Genomic DNA, 22,534 nt, shown 5'->3' with positions numbered 1-22,534 from the left:
CACACAGAGGCTAACCCTATCTCTGATATCAATTGTTGGTTGCTACTCGGAATACCGTCCTAGTTCCCCTGTACAAAAATTTGTACAAGTATAGAACTATCCTAGCTACCCATATGTTCTACTAAAGTTAAATTTGGATTACAAACGATACTTAACATTATTAATCCAAATTTTTCCTTTAGAAGTTAAACTTGAATTGGGAACAAAACTTAACATTCTTACTTCAAGTTCAACCGATGTGATCTTCCTAAGTTAAACCATATTACAGAAGTTGATCAAATATATATTTCAAGAATCGGCTTCCAGGTCAAACGCGGTGAGGCACTAGGCCTTCTTGGGTATGGGATCATACACCACTGCTTAGCTAGACAAAGCATTTCAAAGAAATCGAATATTTAAACTTCTCACAGTAAACAAGGTTTAACAATAGAGACCTCAATATAAACACATTATCAAAACATGAAATCGAAATGAAAATCGATTACAAAAATGATAATTAAAATCAATAACCTCTTGTGTTTGGTTTTTCAAGATCTATACAAAAGATGAACTAGTTATGATGCAGAAACTAATAACTAGTTATACCTCTTATAACTTATAGAGCTCTTGATTTTCTATTGTATTCCTCTTCTTATCTCGGGCGTCGTGTGGCGACGATCTACTAAGACAAGAATCCACCCAAGCCTTCTTCTTCCTTTCAATTTTCGGCCACCAACTTTCTCCATGAGATGATGAAGTTCGACCACCAACTTTCTTCCAAGGGATGCTAGACAAGAGAACCTCCTTCTCTTCTTCTTCTCCTTCAAGCAACCGGCCATCAATGGATCTCCACACCAATATGCCGCCGGCCACCAAGAGGGAAAACAATGGAGAAGAGAGAAAGAGTAAGGGCCGGCCACCACCAAGGAAGAGAGGAGAGGAATAGAAGATGTATATTTATTGTGAGGTGAGACACCTCTACACTCTCTTTTATATTCCTTAGTCTTGCCAAATAAGGAAAGTTTTAAACATAATTAAAACTTCCTTATTTCCTTGCCAATGACTAAAAAGGAAAGTTTTAAACAAAAATTAAAATCTCTTTTTTAAAAATCCCTTTTGTGGATAGTTCTAAAAGGAATGTTTTATAAATTAAAATCTTTATCTTTTAAATCCTTTTATGGATATCTATAAAAGATAAGATTTAAAATAAAACATGGTTTCAAGAAAGAAAGGAAAGTTTTATCAAAAAAATAAAATCTTTATTTCACATTATAGATAATTACAAATAAGGAAAGATTTCAAATCTCTCTTTTATTTCTTTGTAGAAAGCTATAAAAGGAAATATTTTAAAATTTTAAAACTCTCTTTTAAAACCAACATAAAAGGAAAGTTTTCAACAAAATAAAAACTTCCTTTTATTTCCTTTTATGACCGATCTAAAAAAAGAAAGTTTTATATTAAAATTATCCTTTTAATGGATCTCTATAAAAGGAAAGATTTTTCAAAATAAAACTTTCTTTTGAATTCAATGTGGTTGGCCACCCTTTCTTGGGCTCCAAGCTTGGCTTGGCCGGCCACCTTAAGGTGGGTAAGAAGTTAGGTTTGAGTGAATATAAAACTTTATAAATAAGAGGCTACAATAGGGACCGAGAGGAGGAATTGATTTTTGTCTCCCGATGAGCTTGAGCTTCCCATGTTCGCCCCGAACACCCAACTCAAGTTCATCAATAATATCTCATTTCACTAAAGAGTTATTATTGTACTACCGCACCAATCCCATATTACTATATGTCCTCATTCTTATCATGAGTGTGTTAGTCTCCCTGTGTTTAAGATATTGAATATCCACTAATTAAATGAGTTACTGACAACTCACTTAATTAATATCTAGCTCCAAGAGTAGTACCACTCAACCTTATCGTCATGTCGGACTAAGTCTACCTGCAGGGTTTACATGATAATCCTTATGAGCTCCTCAAGGGGACATCATCAACCTAGATTACTAGGACACAGTTTCATTCTATAATCAACAACACACCATATAAATAATATCATTTCCCAACTTATCGGGTCTATTAATTTAACGAGTTAAATCACACCCTTTGATAAATCAACGAAATAAATACTAAGTATATGTGCTTATTATTATATCATGATTAAAAGTACATACTTCCATAATAACAGAGGTGTTGTTCTTTTATATAGTTAGTATAAAAAGATACTACCTCAATTGATCATGCTCAATACACTCATAGTGTACTAGTGTAATTTATTAGTCAAGATAAACTAATACCTAATTATACTACAACCACTCCAATGGTTTGTCCCATTCCATCTTGGTTGTGAGCAACTTTTATAATTTATAAGAATCTGATAACATAATCTTTTGTGTGTCTCCTCACATTATGTTATCTACAATATAAATTAAATGGACAAACTACACTTAGCATAAATGTAGGCATTTGACAAATGTGATTCTTATATATTTATACAAAAAGCTAGACTTTTAGTATACACTCTAACAGTACTTTCCTGATAGGTCCTTTCATAGGGCATATTGGAGAGTGTGCTCATGCCTCGAGAAGTGTGCACGTCACCCATTAGGGCTCTATATAAAGGGGGTCCATCACCGGTGGAGGTACGCATTATCACTGTTTGGTGCTAGTTCTACTGTTGCTCCACTTCTTCTCCACTTTCGGTGACTGACTTGAGCATCGGAGGACCAACGTCGGGGACCTATTCCCTAACTCGATACTGACGTTACTTGTTTTACAGAGTGGAGCGAAGTCTACAGTCAGTCAGCGAAGCCGCCACAACCCCAGTTTTCCACCTTTCCTCTTTCGGACAAGATCAAGGGTCTTCTTGAATATCAGAGCAATAACCATTTCCAGATAAAATCTTTTAAAGAAATTATACATTTAACCTTTTTCTTGAAAAATCCTAGTCTAGCTAGTTTAGGATGTGGCGAGATAGCTTCAGTAAGTTCCACTTAGTTAAGTAAACCGAGTTGGGTACGCCTTACCCCTCTTAACTCTCTAGACCAAATTTTCCTAACATATTATCATCTCGCGCCACTCTGATACTATATTAGTCAAATGTCAAGCAAGCTTACTGCTCTTATCTAATTATTCTAAGTTAATAAATAAAAAATTAGAATGAATGGCATAATATTTATCAATATAAAAATTAATTAAGCATATGCATGATTATGACAATTATGTATAAGTGAATTAAGTCAAATAATCTTCATTTTGATTTCTAATAATGTATCAAATTCTATATTTGATACATTTCGTGTGAATCCATAAATGTGTCAACTCATTTTGACATATTTTAATTTTTATTTATTTTATTATTTTATTATTTTATTGAGTAGAATTTAATTAATTAGTTTCATAATTATAATGTGTTGGTGTGGGAAGCATCCGACGATTGAACCTGAGTTTTGATAATGACAAAGGATTCAAAGTTAAGATGTTTGTTATCTAACGTGCTTGACTAAGTGTTTCAGGAAAGTCCTAACTGCGGTTAGGCAGGTGAAAACCCTAGGGGGGTGGTAACCCTAGGTCCTAGGGGGTGGTAACCCTAGGTGGAGAAAAGTCCTAGCTGCGGTTAGGCAAAGGGAAAACCCTAGGGGCGGTAACCCTAGGTCATAGGGGGTGGTAACCCTATGCGGAAAGTCTTGGCAGGTCGATGGCTTCAGGCAAAAGTCCTAGGGGTGGTAACCCTAGGTGAAAAGTCCTGGTGTCGCGAACCAGGTGAAAGACTGGACTGGCCGGGAAGCGGATGTCCAGCAGAAAGTCCGGAAGCGTCGAGTGCTGAGCAAAAGTCCAGTCGATCTGGAGGATCGACTGGCAACAGGTAAATCTCCTGAGTGGAGTAGGTGAGGACGCGTTCCCCGTAGAGGGAACAGTAGGCGTCGGGTCGACCTAGGATTTCCGGTTGGAAATCCGAAGTCAGACTCGGACAGTCCGAAGACTGTCGTTTATTCCTTACTATGTTTTATCATATTCTAACACTGTCTTGCAGGGTATTTTGCTCGGACTAACCTTTGTTTGCAGGTGAGGAACCTGCTGGAAAAAGAGTGTCCGGGCGCCCGGGACCAAAGTTTATCCCCTGCGCGACTTCGCCACGTGGAGCATCCTGGTTGGTTGGCCACGTCACACTCCAGGCGCCCGGAACCGCATATAAAAGGAGGGTTGAGGTGCAGCTTCAAAATAACAATCTTCTAAGCAATCTCCTTGCGACAAGCTGCTAACGACTCGATCCAGAAAGTGCTGTAAACGACACCCCGACAACCCGGAGCTTCAGATTTAGTTTTCTGTTGTCGGTATAATCTTTTACTGCTTTGAATTGTAATTAATCTGTAACTTTCACTAATTATAGTTGTTGCCCACCGGAAGCGATCAAGGATCGCGGGCCTTCGAGTAGGAGTCGCCTTAGGCTCCGAACGAAGTAAATCCCTTTGTGTCTTTATCTTTATTTTATTCCGCTGCATTTTAATAACTCCGATAGTTTTGATATTTGATTTTGGATTTTTATAATTATTCAGTATTTCATAATTAAAGGATATCTTATTATAATTAATTTTAATATTTAATTTTGAATTTTTATTATTTAAATTTGAATTAATATTATTATGATTTGTAGATTTATTTTTGTGAGTGTTTACAATTTAATTTAAAATTTATAAGATTTATATTATCATGAATAGTATGTATCTGCATAGAAATTATATTTATCAAATTATTTTTTGAATTATCTTGAATAATTAATTTATTATTTAATTTTGAGTTATTTAAGTAAATGGGACTTGAATTGTTCAAATTAGATTTAACTTTATCAAATAAATAAAAAAAATTCATTAAGATTATGTTTTATTTTATCTGGATCTAGATTATTTTATTCATTTTTTAGATTAAATATATTATTAATTATTTCTGAATATTTTTTTTAAATTAATTTTGAATTTTTATAAGATAAAATTAAGTAATTTAAATCTGAGATTAATTAATTTTGACTTTTCAGATTTGTTATTTTTATTATTATTAGAATTATTAATTAGATTTTCAGATTTATTAATTAAAAATTTAGAATTATTAATTAAATTTTCAGAATTATTACTTTCATTTTCAGAATTGTTAATTAAATTTTTAGAATTGTTAATTAAATTTTTAATTTTATTAATTTCATTTTCAAAATTATTTATTAAAATTTCATTAATTAATCTATTTAAATTCAGATTTGACAAATTAATTAAATATGAATTTTTATAAGTTAACTTGTTTCATTTCATATTACCATTTGAATTTTCTGAATTAATATTTGTATTTTTCGATTCATTTAAATTTATTTTTTTATTAATTAATTAATGTAATTTGATTTGGTCAATGTTTTATTTATCAAGTCAAGATTAATGTTCATTGATCAATGAGTTGTTCAAAATCTAGATTATTATTCGGGAGATAGAGTATAACTCTATTTATGGAGTCGACGGACACATTGGACGACTCGATGATCTATTTTGAAAACTTGAGTGAGAAGAGTTTCTAGTCCTGGACAGTTATCGGATATGAACTTTGATGCGTTCATTGCCAGAAAATCCTAGGATGATAGCAGACAATATTTGGGGGCGTCATCAAGGACGCGTCACATATTCAGTATTATGTGAGGAACTGCTTCACCATATGACTGAAGAGAATCTGGAAGAGTTTGAAGAAGACCCAAAATGATTGAGGAGGATCCAGAAGCGGATCCAATTGTGGATCAGATAGAAAATCCTGGAGCTATCCTGCCTGATATTACCCTAAATAAGTCCAGACTGAAAGGGATAATATTGGCCACTGCACTAGTGTCTATCATAGTGGGAGTGATAGTAGCCTATCTAATTTACTAGAGTTCTGTTATTGTTATTTTCATTATGTGTGAATAATTTTAGTCCATTTCATTCATGTCAGTTGGGTCACTTCGGAGCTACGCGCGAGGGAGGGGGGGGGCGTGAATAGCTCGTCGCGGTTGTTCACTTGCTTCAGTGTTTGTAGCGGAATAAACTCGAAGCAAACTCTCCAATGACATGTAGATTTACTTGGTATCCACCTCAAGAAGAGGTGACTAATCCAAGGTCCACACACATGAGCACTCTCTACTAAGAAAGAAACTCCTCAGCTATAACCGGAGGTGGAGAAACCTCGTACAAACTCACACAAGCATAAAACTCGAAACAAGAAGCAAATACACAATAATACAAATGAAAACCTTCTTGCTTGACCTCTTATAGCTTGTAGACGCCTCTTGTAAGATTGGAAATGCAGCAACACTTTAGCCCTAAGCCCCCAAGAAACTGACGGTGAGTGTCGGAGTAGAATCGTAAGCTCCATGAAGAGGATAGGGAAAAATCTACCGAGAAGAAAGCTCGCCAACAACTTTATACTCTCCACTCCTAGGGCACCCAATCGATTGAGAATACTCCCAATCAATTGCCACGTCAAATCCGTGCAATCCCAACCATCTAAAGCTCGCTACTTGTGCAATTGTCATATCCCAATCGATCGACCAATCAATTGGGGAGGCTTTGATCGATCGACCAATCGATTCAGAGCACCTCTGTGCTCTCGCAGATAAACCCTGAATTGATTCAGGCTACCTCGTGATCTCATGAGAAAACAAGCCACAATCGATCGACTAATTGATTGGGGAGCACACTATGCTCTTCGCGCAAGTAGCCTCCAATCGATCGGCTGATCGATTGGGCTCTGGTTCAATCGATCGACTGGTTGAGTGACCAATCCTAACTTGACTAACTCAAGTCTAGGGTTCTCATACCCAACATCTGATCAATCATGACCTATTGGGACTCGCCCGTGCCTAGCATCTAGTCAACCTTGACCTGCTAGAACTTCATTACCAAGTGTCCGGTCAATCCTTTGACCCACTTCGATTTTTCTCCTTGTGCCAAGTGTCCGGTCAACCTTAACCAACTTGGACTTACCGTTTCGTGCCAAGTGTCCAGTCCTCTATGACCCACTTAGACTTCCAAACAGTAAGTGTCCGGTCACCTTAGATCCACCTGGATTTTCACATGTCTGGCTTTACTCACCAAGACTTCCTCACTGCCTAGCTTCACTCACTAGGACTTTCACCTGGCTTCACTCATCAGGATTTCCATCTACCTAGCTTCACTTATTAGGTCTTACACCTGACTTCACTAACTAGGATTTCCATCTGCCTAACTTCACTCATTAGGTCTTTCACCTGACTTCACTCACTGGACTTTCCCATCACCTAGCTTCACTCACTAGGATTTTCCGTCTGCCTAGCTTTACTCACCAGGAATTTCCCATCACCTAGCTTCACTCACTAGGATTTTTTTGCTGCCTGTCTTAACTCACCAGGACTTTCCCAACACCTACCTTCACTCACTAGGATTTTCCTTCTGCTTGGCTTTACTCACCAAGACTTTCCCACCAAGTGTCCAGTCAAATACTGACCCACTTAGATTTTCATCTTCGGCCAACCTTCCCATTGGACTTCCCTTTCCTAACCTTCAATTAGGACTTCCCAGTCAAGTATCCGGTCAACTTTGATCTACTTGACTCTTCTTCAATTAACCTGGTTAACCTTGACCAATCTCCCCAAATGGACAATTGCTCCTGCAATTTCTATACATTGTTAAAATAATCTTCATATATTGTCAAACATTGAAACTCACACATTACGACTCAAACTTAAATCAAATCAAGCTTAGTCAAACTAATCAACCTTAATCTAGAGAAATTGTACCAATATTATGAACATTGTAATAAATTTTTAGTAAGTATAAAGCTATCAAAGTAATTATAAAAATCCGTAAGTTTATTTAAAGGAAGAGTTAATAAAAATTTCTTTTAAACTTTTCAAATGGTTTTCAAGATTTTGAAGATTGATTTTGCAAAAGAACCCATAAATTTTTATAAGAAATAACTGTGTATCAAAATAGATTTCAAAACACTCTAAAAGATAATTTGTTACAAAGTATTTCATAAAGTTTCAATTTTACAGGACTACCTTTAAGAAGTTTAACAAATTATCTAAAGTATTTGTGAAGGCGTTTTCAAAGAATTTGTCTAAGCAGAATAGTTTTGGAAGTATAAACACAAGTTATTTTTCAAAGTAAAAACTAACCTTTGAAGAAAAACTTCTGAAAACTTTTCAAATATTTTTCAAAGCTATTTTTCGAAATATCTAAAGTATTTTTAAGTAAATTTAAAAAGACTTGCACTATATTTTTCAAAACATGCGTTTGAAAAAAATATAAGAATTTTTACAAAGTAAGTATTTAAAATATATTTTAAAAATATTTTTTACATATATTGAGTAAAGTAATTTTGAAAGTAATTTTTGCAACAAGTAGTAGGAAAGGAAATAAATTATTTTGAAAATCATTTTCAAATATCCTCCCCCTAAACCTGATATATTTTTATTTTAAAAAAATATTCATCTAAAAATTTGTCTTAAATGTCTAACTGTTAGTTACTAATAGACTATTAGAAGATAGCAGTGTTAACTTGGTTAGTCAAATTAAGTAAATGTATCTAGTTAGTGGTTGACTAAACATAGATTACTTAACATAAGCACTGTAATTTTGATATTTTTTTACCTAGACTTATGGTAATGCATTGATATAAGCATCTAAAGTCCAGATAATAGGTCTATGCATCTTATGTCATTCTATGTTTTTGAATACATGATCAAGGTAGATCTAGTATGTTTATGAGATGCTCTTTCCTACATTTATAGGATCATGCTTTCTACGGGTTCGAGAGTAGTAAGGCCCAAAATAAATTTTAAAATATTAGGGAAATGAGAATTTTTAGAAAACATAAATAATGAGTTTTCGTAAAATTTACAAACCAAATATAATTAAAGTAGGTCCTAGTTTATGAAACACATTTTTAATTATCGACATAAATTACTAAATTCACTTTAAGGAAGGATTTTGTAAATATATTAGCTAAGTTTGACTTGAAATCAACATAATTTTGAGGAATTATATAAGTTTTAATTAATTTGAAATTGTTTAACTTATTTAAGAGGAAGATTGACCTAGGATTTTAGTTAATCAAATTAAATTTTAGAATTGATTACTAATATTTTATTAATTAATATTTATGTTAATTGATTAGTAATTTCATTGATTTGAATTAGGTTAAATTAATGTATTAATTAAGTTGAGTTTTCAATTGATGTTATCCTAAATTATCAATTAAGGTTAGATTAATGTTTTGAGTTAATTTTTAATTGATTTAATTAATCACTTATTAATATTAAGTTTTAAATTAAGTAATTTAATTAAGTAAGCTTTAATTTTAAATTAATTTCATTATAGTTTCTAGTAATCATCAAAAGATTTTTAAAAGAATTTTTAAAATAATTTTTAAAATAATTTTAAAGAATTTTTAAAATAATTTTAAATAATTTAAAAAAAAATAAAATATTTTTTAAAAAAATAAAATATTTTTTTAAAACATAAAATAATTTTAAAAGATTTTTTTTTAAAAAAAAAGGATCTTAAATACGTTAATTAACTTTACGTTTAATTCCATTGTAATTTTAAATTTAAGGTTTAATTAAATTTATTTTAATTTAATTTTACTTTATTTATTTTAATTTAATTTTTATTTATCTCATCCGATCTATATTTTTAATCAAGCAATCGTATAATTTTATGAAATGAGTTATGCTAAATTTCAGGGTTTGGTTTAACTTGTGTTAAATTCAATCTTCACTTTGGGTTTAATAAAGTAGACATTCTTTTGATAAATGTCTAAGCTGTGGTGAGTCAGCTGGACATCATTAGAGTAACCATGTAATCAAAATTTTTCAAATAGTTCTTCCCACTGAACTTAATACAAAATTTTAGTCTAACCAATTAGGATTAGTAAGGGTAGCTTCAGTTAATTTCATTAAGCTGAATATACCAGGTTGAAACCACATCTTCCTAGACATGCATAGACAGAGCTTTCCTAATCTACTATCATCTAAAACTTTTCTAGTACCGTTTATCAAGTTAAACTTTTGTCCCTATTTATCTTTGTCCTAATTATCCAACCGGATAAATTATTATTGTTGAAGGTGCCAACTAATTTGAAGCCTCCCCTTGAATTATTGAACTTTGAGTTTAGGTTTTAGGTTTTAGGTTTGTGTAGATTTACTTTATAGTTATAATAGACTTGGTTATAGTTTGAGTTTAGATTAATTTTATTTTTATTTAATTTAGGTTTAGTTTTTGATTTATTTAATTTGATTTTATTCTTGAGGTTTGAATTTAGTTTTGAAGGTTTAATTTTTGAGATTAAGAGTGAGTTATTTGATTCATTTTAATTTAGGTAGTGTATTTTATTTTTTTATACATAGTATTAATTTAGTTCTACGTGAGTGGTTAGATACGCTTTCGGTACTTGAGCTTTAGTTAGTTTTTTATTTTGAGTTAGGGTTAGGAAAATATTTAAAGGTATAGTTAGACTTGTATCCAAGTCCGGATTTATTATACATAGCTTTTGGGATCTAAGCATCATATTTAGATATTTGGATCCTAAGGTAAACTTTTCTAACTTTTCAAGATGTGATTACTTAGGAACTAAATTTGCAAATTTGAGTGGTTTTTTTCCTAAGAGTAATAATAGTTAACTAATAATGGTCTAGTTTTTTTTATTTTGAATTATAATATTTGATAAAGAACTTAATTAAAATTTTATTTATTATATTTAATACATGTTTAAATTTATAGTCATTACATGAAGCAAAAGATGATTTCATTCACGCAATAGAGTCGTAAGAGTCAAGTGAAATCCAATCCATGAAATAATTTGATCTATAGACAACATCATTATACTAAAGGTTGTAATGTCAGAAGAATTATTACTGCACGACATAGAGGAAGAGGTCATAAGCGTCTATACCATAAAATCGATTTCAACTGAATGAAGATAGTGAGAAGAGATATACAACGCTAATCGAAATGCATACATTTGTCTTATACACTATGGAGATGGTGAGAAAAGATATATTTTACATCCTAAAGGGACTGTAATTAAATATACCATTGTTTCTAATACAGAAATTCCTATATCAATTGGAAATGGCCTACCTTTGAGTGTCGTTTGGACTATTGATTTATGTAATTAATTAGAAGTCACCAATTACGTTTACAATGAAATCTAGAAATTGATCACTGATCTAATTTGAGCACCTCTATGGGATAGGCCTCAATAGAAAATTGTTGAGTAACGACAACAAGTGATTGAGTTCAGGAGTTTATCATAGAAACTTATTGACTTTAGATATATGATAATATAGAGAAGATAAAATTGTTTGAAGCACGCACAAAACCAGAAGTGCCCTTTGTTTCAAAGAGAGGAGGATGGATTCTTCACATTTAATTTGATGACTAGAGGTGAATTGAAAGTTAAGTAGTGATAATTAAGATACCTCCAGGGAAAAAATATAGATGTCTCCTACTTTACCCATAATATATGGAAGTATTGAGGTAATTTCATAGTGCCATTCAATCTGAATGCTACGTGAAAAACATAAGTCAAATAACGGAATAACGAGACTTATGATGTAAAAGATCATAACATGAGTGATTCATCATATTGCATATTTGGATTCCTATATATCCACTCATGTTGTACTTCATCATACGAATCATTTGCTTTAGAAGAAGCTTATACAGTTTGGGAGGGAGTTTTATTGATAAAAAAGAAGAATCCACTTCAATCAATATGCCCTTAGGTACGACCATACATAACATATAAATTACATTTGGAAAGGGTGGACAATTAATTAGAGCAACAAGTGCTTTAGCGAAATTGATAGCAAATGATGGTAAATCGATCACATTAAGATTACCATTTGGGATTACCATTTGGGGAGGTTCATTTAATATCCAAAAATTGCATAGCAACAGTCAAACAAGTGGATAATATTATGATGAACCAAAAAATGCATTACAACGAGATGAATGGAGGTAAATCACATATCAAGGTAGATGAACATTTAATCCTTAGGAGAATGAACCGCACGAGAATCGAATGAAGCAACTTTGTCACCCAAGAGTACCAACTTGACTATACTATGGGGACAATTTATAAGAATTATATGAAAAATGATAAACTCAGTTAGCCTCATTGCCTAGTCCTGGGAGTGACCGGTCTGGCCCCACAAAATTTTTCCACCGGCCACTAAGTTAAATCGGGAAGCGCTCACGACAGGCATTCCAAAAACTCAGCATCCTTTGGTTGTGCGCCCCATTTAGAGGAAAGATTCTTACAAATACACTATAGCTGGGGATTAAATCATGGGTATCTGGGTGACAATTTTAGATACCATACCGCTGTACCATAGCCCTGAGGGCAATTTATAAGCATTACATGTGACAAAAGATGATTCGCTCATCCCTAGATCCTCCGCCAACCCGTCCCTAGGCCAATACGAAGGAGATAAATTACGGGTGATTACTTAGTAGTGCAGGTGGTCAAGGCATAGGGAAAGTCATACTCAAACGCGCTGAGTTTCGACCCCAAGATCTCATGTGGCAACACCTCATGCCTCAACCACCGCATCGCCCCAAGGGAACAATTTATAAGCATTGCATGTGCAAAAGATGATTCGCTCGTCTCTAGCACCCTCGCTAACCCGTCTCTAGGTCAACACGAAGGAAGTAAATCACAAGTGACTACTAGTTATTAGTAAAGATGGCCAAGATATGGGAGAAGGGATGTTCAGATGCGTCAAATTTTGATCCCAAAATCTTATATGATAATATCGTATGTCTCAACTATCGCACTGTCCTAAGAGAACATATAAGCATTATGCATGAACACACATGTAGCATAGGGTAGTCGGGGCATAAATCCCCGGTCCCTGTGTAACTCACCCCACCTGCCACATGCTAGTTCAGGATGCTGTGATTTACCTCCCTCGTGATGGCCTTGGGTCGGATATGGCGGGAGTGCTGAGGGCGCTTGGGACGAGCGATTTCGTCTTTTACCACATGAACACACATGTAGCAGCTCTAATATATTACTAGATTCACAGCTCTATGACTTAAAAGTTACATCAGTGGAGGATGGTCTGCGACATCCGAAGGACGTGGGATATGGAACATTGAAGCAACGAGGACAACTACAAAAGGAATCGAACTTCAAAAGCAAAAACAGGAGTCATGGGCTCTAGGCACTCAAAAGAGAGGCCTAAAATGTAAGTTTAGTTTTGATAGTCGAGTGACTGCTGACTAAGAACTTCAAAACCTCAAATAGATTTGAGATATAAAGATTTAACGGACTAGATATGAATTGTAACTAACTGATATATCAGTCCGATTGGATTTATGAAGAAAAAATAATAAAAAAAACACAAAAATATCCAACGGTGGATCAAACGCCCTTTTAACAACGATGGAAATAAGTAGACCCTTTTGATTTTTTTTCCCTTTTAAAATTGCTCCTAAAATTTTAATTGCAAGGTTGTTCTTATGTTAATGAAACCTACGGAGCTTTTAGAAAATGTGTTAAATGTGGGGTTTTTTTTTAAAAAAAAAATGAACCTCTTCGATAAAAGCTCGTTTGAGCTGATTTAATGAAACTTGTTAAGATAAACAAATAAAATTTAAGTTTTATAATACTTGGCTCATTAACTCATGAACATGTTTATTAGTAAACTCACGAATCAACTTTTAAATAAAAAAAATAATTATTTTGATATTAAATTTATAGATTTTACACTCTACTTATATATTAAATTTATTTATTAGAATAAAATTATAAATTTTAATAAAATTATTATAATTTTCTCTAAATATATAATTAATTTTTAATGAATATTTAAATTTATAATTTATATTTATTAAGCTCGTTTAGGCTCGATAAAAACTCAAATAAGCTCATGAGTCATGAATATATTCGTTAAATAAAACTCGAGCTCTGTTCGATTATAAATGAACTAAACTTAAACATTCAAGAGTTCGACTTAGCTCGCCTCGATTACACCCCTACTAATTGTTCTTTTAGCACAAGTCACAACTCTAGGTCTGGTTCCTGACAGAAGCTTCCTTTTTCGATGAGCAAATTAGGGTTTCAATTGAAGGCGATGATGTTTAGTGGCGGAAGCAGGGACGAGGAGTCCCTCGACGAATGGATGGCGATGCTAATTGGAATCCCGGTCCAGATGAGCCTTGTGCCAAGGGAGGATGGAGGTGGAGGGGCGTCGCTGCCATGGAGGATGAAGGAGGAGCGGTTTCTACAGTGGGGACAACAGGAGACAAGGGACCTCATCACGATCAAGGCCGTCCTAGAGCGTGACCCCTTGGCGGCCAGGACACTGGGAGGCAGCGGTGGCCAGGATGAGAGACGGCAGCTACCATTGGACGCCGGACCAATGCAAGAGCAAGTGGAAGAGCCTCATCAATCGTTACAAGGTCCTACCTCTCTTCCATTCTCCCCATCCCCAAATTTCTTGCTTCAATCAGCCAAGAGTTCGTAGATCGATTTGCATCTTCTTTCCTCTGTAAGTTTTTTTGCCCGATCATCTCATTCCAAGTCTAACATGTCTTTGTCACCACCAACAAGATGGGGCCTGAGAATCTCATCAGGAGATTAGCTTCATCAGCAAAATTGGCCCTGAATCTGGTCAAAATAGTACATTTGGATGATTCTGGTGTGTGTTCTTGTTAACATATGTATTTGATCCGTCAGGGTAAGGAGACAGCTGATCCTGGTGCAGCAGGCAGGCAATGGCCTTTCTTTGATGAGCTGAGTGTAGTGTTCATGGAGCACAGAAAGGATATGAAGCGCCGCCTCCTTGAATCAGAATCAGGTTCTTCCCGGAGGAAGAAGCCAAAGAGGCTCAGCAGTATCCAATCTTCTGAAGAATCAGGTTCCGAAGACGAGCAGCAGCGGCATATTCCGAAGAGCAAGAAGAAAGCAGCTGACAGCAGAGGCGTTGCTAGCATCCAGGAACTGCTGCAGGAATTCTTGCAGCAGCAGCAGAAGATGGAGCTCCAGTGGTGCGAGATGATGAACCTGGTGCAGGAGTGGCGGGTATTGGAGCTAGAGCAGCAGCAGTCGATGGAGAAGCTGGAGAGAAAGGCTGATGTTGGAACAGGCATGGAGGAGTAGAGGAGGAAGATGGAGGAGAGCCAAGTCAAGAAGAGGGATGCACTGCTGGCTACACTGCTGAACAAGTTCATTAAAGATCTCTGATAATGTCTTAGTTTTCTGTTACATGTTATATAGTTTACTGGCATGGAAACTCTTTATCTTCAACGTCTTCAATCTTGATACAGAACCCACAGAACTCAGGTTAGCAAATGTTTCAGACAGTGTATCGCGAATCACAATCGAACCCATTGGGTTTGATCTTAGTTGGATTCATTGAGAATGATAAGGTTAAAGAGTTTAGATGATCGAAACAAAAGAACTGGAACTGAAACTGAAACGCGAGAAACTACCATATAATGTTACATTCCTTGTTCCTCTGAAACGAAAACATGAACTAAATCACAAAGGCTAACATTGCAATGATATAAGATCAAGGCAGAATAAGGATCATATATGGATCAAAGTTCATTTATTCATGAAAAATAAAGACATTAATCTAAAAATCATCCCATGGCATGTATTTTTGATCAATGGGGTTTAACTTATTTTGCTATAAGTTTATCAAACATGATTATGGCAAAGAATAGTGCAAGAGAATACTGCCCTTTCTCTTCCTTCAACTGGCAGCTCCATGAACTAGACGGATGGAGAACAATCGACGGTCAAAAAGATGAGAGCGCGTTAGAAACATTCCTGGTTATCCTGTCATGTATCGGTTCCTGCGACAGAAGAAAATTAATATGCCCCGAACCAACAGGAGTAAAGTAAAGTTTGTAGTAAGCTACCTCTGAAACAGGCAATTGAAATTTGGAATTTGTGATTGTTTCAAAGAGGAAGATGTACCTGAAAAATCAAGAAAAACAAGAATCAGAGAAAGTTCATAAATAGAGACAGATGTGATAAAGTTCCTAAATAGCGACATGCATGCATTAGAGTTGTGATAAAGTGTTCCTATATCTTATTATGTGAATATGGTTTCATCCACTCAATGCTTTACTTTGAAAAGAAAAAAAAAGTGATGGTATAAAAATTTAAGTTACAATAAAGATTTACCGCCACGCAAGTTCGCAAACAAGGTCCTTGGGGGCCTCAGGGAGAACCTACAGTTTGAAGTGATGAGGCAACAAAGTTGAAGAAAGAACAGTTCAAAGTAAATTACATATACCTCATCTTCGTACGGGTTGCAATGTTCCTTGAACCACAACCTTAAGAACTCCTAAAAACATGTAAAATTACTTGGGAATTAGCAGATTGCAAATTTTTCCGAGAGGTAAGAACAAAGAAAAACTGATGAGTAAAATGTCTTTTGAAATTAATTGTGGATTACATAAAGACACATTAAAGAAATGCATTTACATAAAACAAAAAGTCCTATACCTTATCAACATTTTCAGGTTCGATGCCAGAATTAAATCGCTCCTGGTAAGAATTAGCAATCCAGTATCTGCTAGAGTCAGGGGTGTGCACCTGAATGATTTGATGTAACCTCAATATTGTCAAACAAAAATGATTCCAAATAAAGTGGTACTTCTAGAACGGAAATGCATCACCAAAAGAAAAAAAAACCACGGGGAACCAACCTCATCAACTAACATTATTGTCCCATCAGCTGCTTTTCCAAATTCATACTTTGTGTCAACTAGTATGAGGCCATTCTCCAATGCTACTTGCTGCAGTAATGAAGATGAAATTAGTACTTTTGGTAGTTGCATGAACAATAAGGCAACAAAAATCTTACACACTAATAGAAGATTAGTATAGTAAATTTTAATCATAAAATATTCTAAAACTTCAACAAAATGAATAGAAGTAGGATGAATAAGCAGCAGTTCTTTTCACTTAGAACTACATGGAGACAAGGAAAAAGTTCACATTGAGGTTCAAATCGAGTATGGCTTCAAATAGAATAACAAAAATGGATGACGAGGAAGATGCCCACCTGTCCATAAGAAAATAAGGCCAATGCTTTGTTGCTTACTTCATCTAATTCATCTTTTGTCATCAAGCCCAATTGAAGAATCTGAAAATAGCAATAAACTCATAAGCACAGGAGAAACATCAGTTATATTTCACTCAAGCAACATATTCGATGTCCAACAAAGGAATCTGCATAACCAACTTAAAATCCATTGCACTTTTGTGAAGCATCATTCCAACAATTTTCCTCAAAGACTGAAACACTAGTGCAACACAATTTAGTTCTTTTATAACAGTAATATTTTTTTCCTTCAAGTACAAAACTTATTATGGTGACTAATGTCAAGTATAATTGACTCAAGAAAATCATCTAATAATTACAAAAGATGAGAAAATTAAGTACAAATTAGAAAACATTTCCAGTGAGTTACTATGTAGGGATTGCTAATAAAAATCCTAAAACAAAATTACTTAGATTTTGTTTGGGTCAATCAAATCATTTCATGGTGGTTCATAGAATCTTTCATTCACTTGAAAGAAAAGTAGTTATTGTTACTAAAAACAAAAATCATTAGGCTAAACCTCATCAGGTGACACAGGAACATCATGGTCTGCAGATTTAGTTGTTGGAGTAAGTATATTTGCAGATAACTTCTCATTCTTTACCAATCCTGAAATAAAGGAGCAGAAACTTTACTTGAATAGATATAAATCATAAATAGAAGGAAAAATAATTACCTTCAGGAAGTGAATTTCCACAATAATTTCTAATCCCTTCAGCATAAACTGTCCACAGGGATGTATCAGTGCTACCAGTTATATAACGTCTTACTGCAAGGATACACCAGAACATTAGACAGAAATCACATACAATGTGAAAAATACATGAAAAGCTTACAAAAAAACTTAAGCAATAGAGGAAGTTGAATAGATTAGAAGGCAAACATATTACCAACAAATTCAACTGGGAACACAGAGCACTTCTTTGCAATTGTCACATTTCTGTCTGGAGCAGAAACCAAAGCATTCGGAGTAATATGTTGAGTTTTATTAAACCACCATAGACTTGTCTCGTTAAGAACCTGAATATCAAGATGTGTGGGATTATGTTGTATGGATAATTACTAGGCTCAGTGCTAAGGATAATTGCTAAATTCAATAACCTTTTTTTTTTTTTTGACAAAATTGCTGTTTATGAAAAAGTACAAATATCTTTCTTGATACCTAAATTTAGTTAATCTCTATTTACTTATTTCTTCCATAAACGTAATCAAGGGAAAGCTCTATTATGAGAGAAAAAAAACTTAGGAACCTATTTAGTATTTGTTTAAAGTTTTACTTATTTAACTCATTTATGTAAAGTACACAATAAATAAAATGCTTAAGTGTACACATATATAAGATTCTTATGTATATGCATACCAATCTATCTATATACACACACACATATATGACGTTCTTTGTGAATAAACTTGTCTTCAGCTAAATTTGTAAGAAACTAAAAGATGTTAACAAACAAGTTTGAGAAGAAAATTTTGAACATAGTTAACAATGGGCTTAGCTAGATTACCAAAAGACCATCTTATAAATCATAGAAAGTGCCTACCTTGCTCCATCTTAAAAATAATAAATAATTCTTACAAATTTACAGCTAAATTAAGTAATCATATACCAGATAACCAAGAGCCCGACAATAATAAAACAACAAAAAAGGAACACTAATTACATCTAGTAAATCAAAACTGTTGTAGAAAATAGGAATACCTGGCCTTTAAAGGGTATGGATGCAAGAACACGATCAAATGCACTCTGTCGATCAGTGGTAACCAGTACAAGATGGTCTCCTGCATCGTAAACATCCCTCACCTGCAAAATTAAACAACCACAATCACTAGTAAGGCTAGGCCATTTTAAAGGGAAAAAATAAATCAGAAATATACCAAATGTCACACTCATACCTTGCCTCTAGATTTGGAGAGAAGTCCACGCACAGTTTGATCAAGGTGGGTTTCAGAGAGGCAATTTGAGAGCATAGAACTAGCAGCATGAAGAACATCACCACGGTGACTATCGTTCTCCGAAAGTAGCAAGGCAACAACCTTAGAAGAAGATTTCTTTTGCATGGAAGTGAGTGCAGAGATAGATGATGGACGAAGGAGAGAGGTCATGAATAGACATCGAGAACGAGTTGAGGGAACAAGTAAGGTCTTTTTTGGAAGGATTTGTAGTGTGGATGGAGAGCCGGTGAGAGCCGCCATGGGTGCCCAATAACAGCGAATGATTTTCCCAAAATCTTAAAAGGAATACACAATGTTACCCAAATTTCAAAAAAACAAAAAAAGACATAATCAAACACCAAACCTCCATAGACAACAGTAGAGATCCAGGAATTTTCAGATATGGCATAAACACATATAATTATAAGAAAACAAAACAAACATGCATAGCTCTTTCAAATATCTTTCCATATCTATGTGTGCAGAAAATGAAAACTACAAAAGAATAATTATTTCAACTGATTATCTGAATGCCCATTAATTATTACTAACCACAACCTGAATCCACCCATTTATCTAAATTGTACTTGTTGGGTATCCGAACCCATCAAATGTTGGGTCGGGTGGTTATGGATACCTGAACAAATGGATAGCCAACTATATAGAAGAAAAAAACCAAAAAATGGAACAAAACAGAACGGAGCGAGGATAAACTTAGCTCAAGGCTTAAAATGGCTGCCCTAAATTCTGCATTTTTCCATGTAAAGAGTCTAAGCGACATAAGGATTTTGTATTCAGATCTCCAAGAACCTAAATCAAGAAAGCTCTTGCTAAAAAAAAAACAATCGCAAACTGTTGGCTAAAACCAATAATATGTACACATGCTCCAAAAACAGAAATTAAATACAAAACAAAAAAAAACATTTTATCACCTAGTCCTAGAACCGAGTTGAAAAGAAGAACGACGTCGTCGGAGAGAAGAGGACCGAAGTTGTAGCAGCCGGATTACGGAAACGATAGTGTGGAGGAGAGAGGGGCTTGCGGGAGGAAGGGGAGGACTGACCTGCGTGATCGAAAGATCAAGATAAACAGGAAAACTGGTCCGCCGGAGAGGCGAACGGGAGGAAGACCGAGTTGTGCCACCGGCGGTAAGGCGGTAAGGCGGCGGGGCGGCGGGGCGGCGGCGATATTGGGGGACAGTGATCGTGAGGGCAAGCGGCGTGTGCGGGGACGGTAGTGGGCTTTAAAAGTGGAAATGGGGCCCAGCATGAATCGGACGGTACAGGATCAGACACGAGTGAAGGTTCAACCCGCCAGAATTTGGTCCGTCGGATCCACCCAGTGGATAATTTAAATGGTCCTCTTTTATTAAATAAAGCAAATGAAAATTGCATGCTCCAATATTAAATATAAAAAATTAAAATTTCGAAACAATTTATTTTAGAGGAAAAACTATACAATATTTTAATGGTAATTACCATTAAAAAACCTTTAGTTTTGATTAAAATTTCAACATTATCGAATTTCTAAAAATTATTTAAAATAATAATAATAATAATAATAATAATAATAATAATAAGTTTAACCTGCTTCCTCACACATCCTATCTAATTTTTTAGTCCCACATCTCATAGTGGAATATAGAGAACTCAGACAGACGGTATAAGATAGGCGCTGTGTGCAACGTTGTATCATACTTACCTGGACGAGGTCGACGGGCGATCAATGAGGCTCGTGGCCTAAATCAACGGCCTCCATTGCACTTCGGAGGGGCGTTGGTTTACCATCTCCCCAAGTGGGAGAGTGGACGTCATAATTTGTGTTAGAGGGGGTACGCGCTTGCGCGGCCCCTGCCAATAAAATTAAAGTTTTTTATTTTAATTTAACGAAGGATTTAAAGAAGCCAATTTCGTGAATATGGCATCACCTATGGGGATAAAGAGTAGACAAGGTTGTGTCTACTCTGATTGCCTAACAGTTATCAACATTCTTCAAGATTAAAGAGTTCCTCACACGGTTTCACAAGAAATTCCTTGTGTTCCAATATCAATTAAGATCCTATATCATCATCTCATTGTCATTCACATAAGTATCATCATTCTGTTTTCGCCTTAACTGAATCTTTTTGCTATTCAGCTTTATAAATGAGCACTTAACTAGTAAGAATGTATTTCAAGATTCATACTTAGAGGAGAAATATTCTTATATTCAGTGTTTTAGATGTTATTGTCATAACCAAATGCAGACATTTTTATACTTCAAATCTTTATACACACACAAAAGCAAATCTTTCAAGATTCACATAGCAGGCGCAGATTTTTGGCGAGTGAGCATCTTGTCTATTTTGTAAATACTAACGGATACAAAATCAGAGAACGTCCGTTACCGTCGATGAACGGAGAACAAGGTATGAATAATTGGCCTGATTTCAGATCTATCTAACTTCACATGGCCATGTTATGTCTAACTGTGTTCATACATTTGATGTATGTGAAGATTGTGGAGAAATATGCCAACTCAAATATTGAGATACATACATTTAATCAGGTTTGAAATTCATCTATCTTTTTCAGTTTGTCTCAGTTTGGAGAGCTGAAGCAATTTAATATTTAAAGGTTCTTAAACCTGTAATTATTTGATCTTCAGAGTCAGTAGCCCCTTCTGTATTGTGACATTATCAGAATCAATCAATTATTGCTTTGATAGTTATCCCTTGAGTTTTAATTGACCTGTCTCAGGTACCACACCACCCATTTAGAGCATTGTTTCTGATCCTTGTGCAGTACACTAGTAGCTCATTTATCATACTAAACAAGCTTGATACATGTCATATAGCAAAACAGTGTTATCATGCTTTGCATTGCTACTTTATTCTGTATAAGTGATCCAAGTAATTTGTTTTAGACATCATTATAAAACTGTGTTAGTCCTAAAATCCAACTATTTGGAATTGGCTACATGGATCTTATCCCTCTATTGAACTTCATATGCAAGGTTATATCGCTAGCGGTATCGATTAAATCTCCATTTTATTACATTAACTGGATTTTCTATAGTTAATCCCCTTAGCTCTGATACTGTCAACTCTAATTCTTTCAACTTGTTGAACTGTAAAAATTATTCATCACCCTTGAAGATATCTATATAATCTCAGATTATATAATCTACTAGAGTGAACCTAATTGCTCTAAGATAGTAGTTTTTTTTTCCTCTTATTTATTGGTAACTCTGCACATTCATATTAGCATTCTCATTTTCGCTAGATTAATTTTGTATACACTTTTTTTCCCTACCCAACATTTTTATCCATAAAATACAAAGGGGTATAGTAGTCTTGTTAAACTTTCCTGTAGCATACATGGCTTTATACAACTTATCTAATATTATAGGGGCCAAGGTTCGGTATTTACCATTCCGGTGCAGGACCGGCACAACAACTGCGATGGTGCTGCAAGGTTGCGGAGGGCTCTACGACCCCACGGTGCCCCTCCATAAGTGTCGCAG

At 34.7% G+C, this 22,534-nt stretch overlaps 2 protein-coding genes and 1 non-coding gene across 3 annotated transcripts; 2 read left to right on the top strand and 1 right to left on the bottom strand.

Annotated features, from left to right (window-relative positions):
- The first annotated feature begins 14,106 nt into the window (after window positions 1-14,106).
- LOC122033735 lies at window positions 14,107-15,134 on the top strand. Its single transcript, XM_042592899.1, has 2 exons — window positions 14,107-14,406; window positions 14,712-15,134. Exons 1-2 carry the CDS (start codon window positions 14,107-14,109, stop codon window positions 15,132-15,134), a joined length of 723 nt encoding a protein of 240 aa, XP_042448833.1.
- A 407-nt stretch (window positions 15,135-15,541) lies between these two features.
- LOC122034400 (phosphoribosylaminoimidazole-succinocarboxamide synthase, chloroplastic-like) lies at window positions 15,542-20,244 on the bottom strand. The gene is made up of 13 exons (XM_042593638.1): window positions 20,094-20,244; window positions 18,992-19,326; window positions 18,798-18,899; window positions 17,986-18,115; window positions 17,772-17,864; window positions 17,616-17,704; window positions 17,056-17,136; window positions 16,697-16,786; window positions 16,494-16,583; window positions 16,282-16,332; window positions 16,170-16,216; window positions 15,902-15,959; window positions 15,542-15,835 (listed from the first exon to the last, which is right to left on the bottom strand). Exons 2-13 carry the CDS (start codon window positions 19,289-19,291, stop codon window positions 15,779-15,781), a joined length of 1,188 nt encoding a protein of 395 aa, XP_042449572.1. The 5' UTR covers window positions 19,292-19,326; window positions 20,094-20,244; the 3' UTR covers window positions 15,542-15,778.
- A 479-nt stretch (window positions 20,245-20,723) lies between these two features.
- On the top strand, window positions 20,724-20,884 carry LOC122035453. Its single transcript, XR_006127018.1, has one exon. It is a non-coding gene; the product is annotated as a U1 spliceosomal RNA (small nuclear RNA).
- Window positions 20,885-22,534: the final 1,650 nt, after the last annotated feature.

Source organism: Zingiber officinale, chromosome 11B (assembly GCF_018446385.1).
Source record: "Zingiber officinale cultivar Zhangliang chromosome 11B, Zo_v1.1, whole genome shotgun sequence".
Lineage (NCBI taxonomy): Eukaryota > Viridiplantae > Streptophyta > Magnoliopsida > Zingiberales > Zingiberaceae > Zingiber > Zingiber officinale.
Note: the sequence above shows the minus strand (reverse complement) of the source record. Positions and strands in the feature narration are given on the sequence as shown.

Excerpts from the sequence above, each read along its gene's own strand:
- LOC122033735 (XM_042592899.1), top strand. The coding sequence starts at position 14,107 with ATGATGTTTAGTGGCGGAAGCAGGGACGAGGAGTCCCTCGACGAATGG. Across the intron at positions 14,407-14,711 it reads CCGGACCAATGCAAGAGCAA|GGTAAGGAGACAGCTGATCC; the intron begins GTGGAAGAGCCT and ends TTGATCCGTCAG.
- LOC122034400 (XM_042593638.1), bottom strand. The coding sequence starts at position 19,291 with ATGGCGGCTCTCACCGGCTCTCCATCCACACTACAAATCCTTCCAAAA. Across the intron at positions 17,865-17,985 it reads GTTCCCAGTTGAATTTGTTG|TAAGACGTTATATAACTGGT; the intron begins GTAATATGTTTG and ends GTATCCTTGCAG. Across the intron at positions 17,137-17,615 it reads TTCCTGTGTCACCTGATGAG|ATTCTTCAATTGGGCTTGAT; the intron begins GTTTAGCCTAAT and ends TGCTATTTTCAG.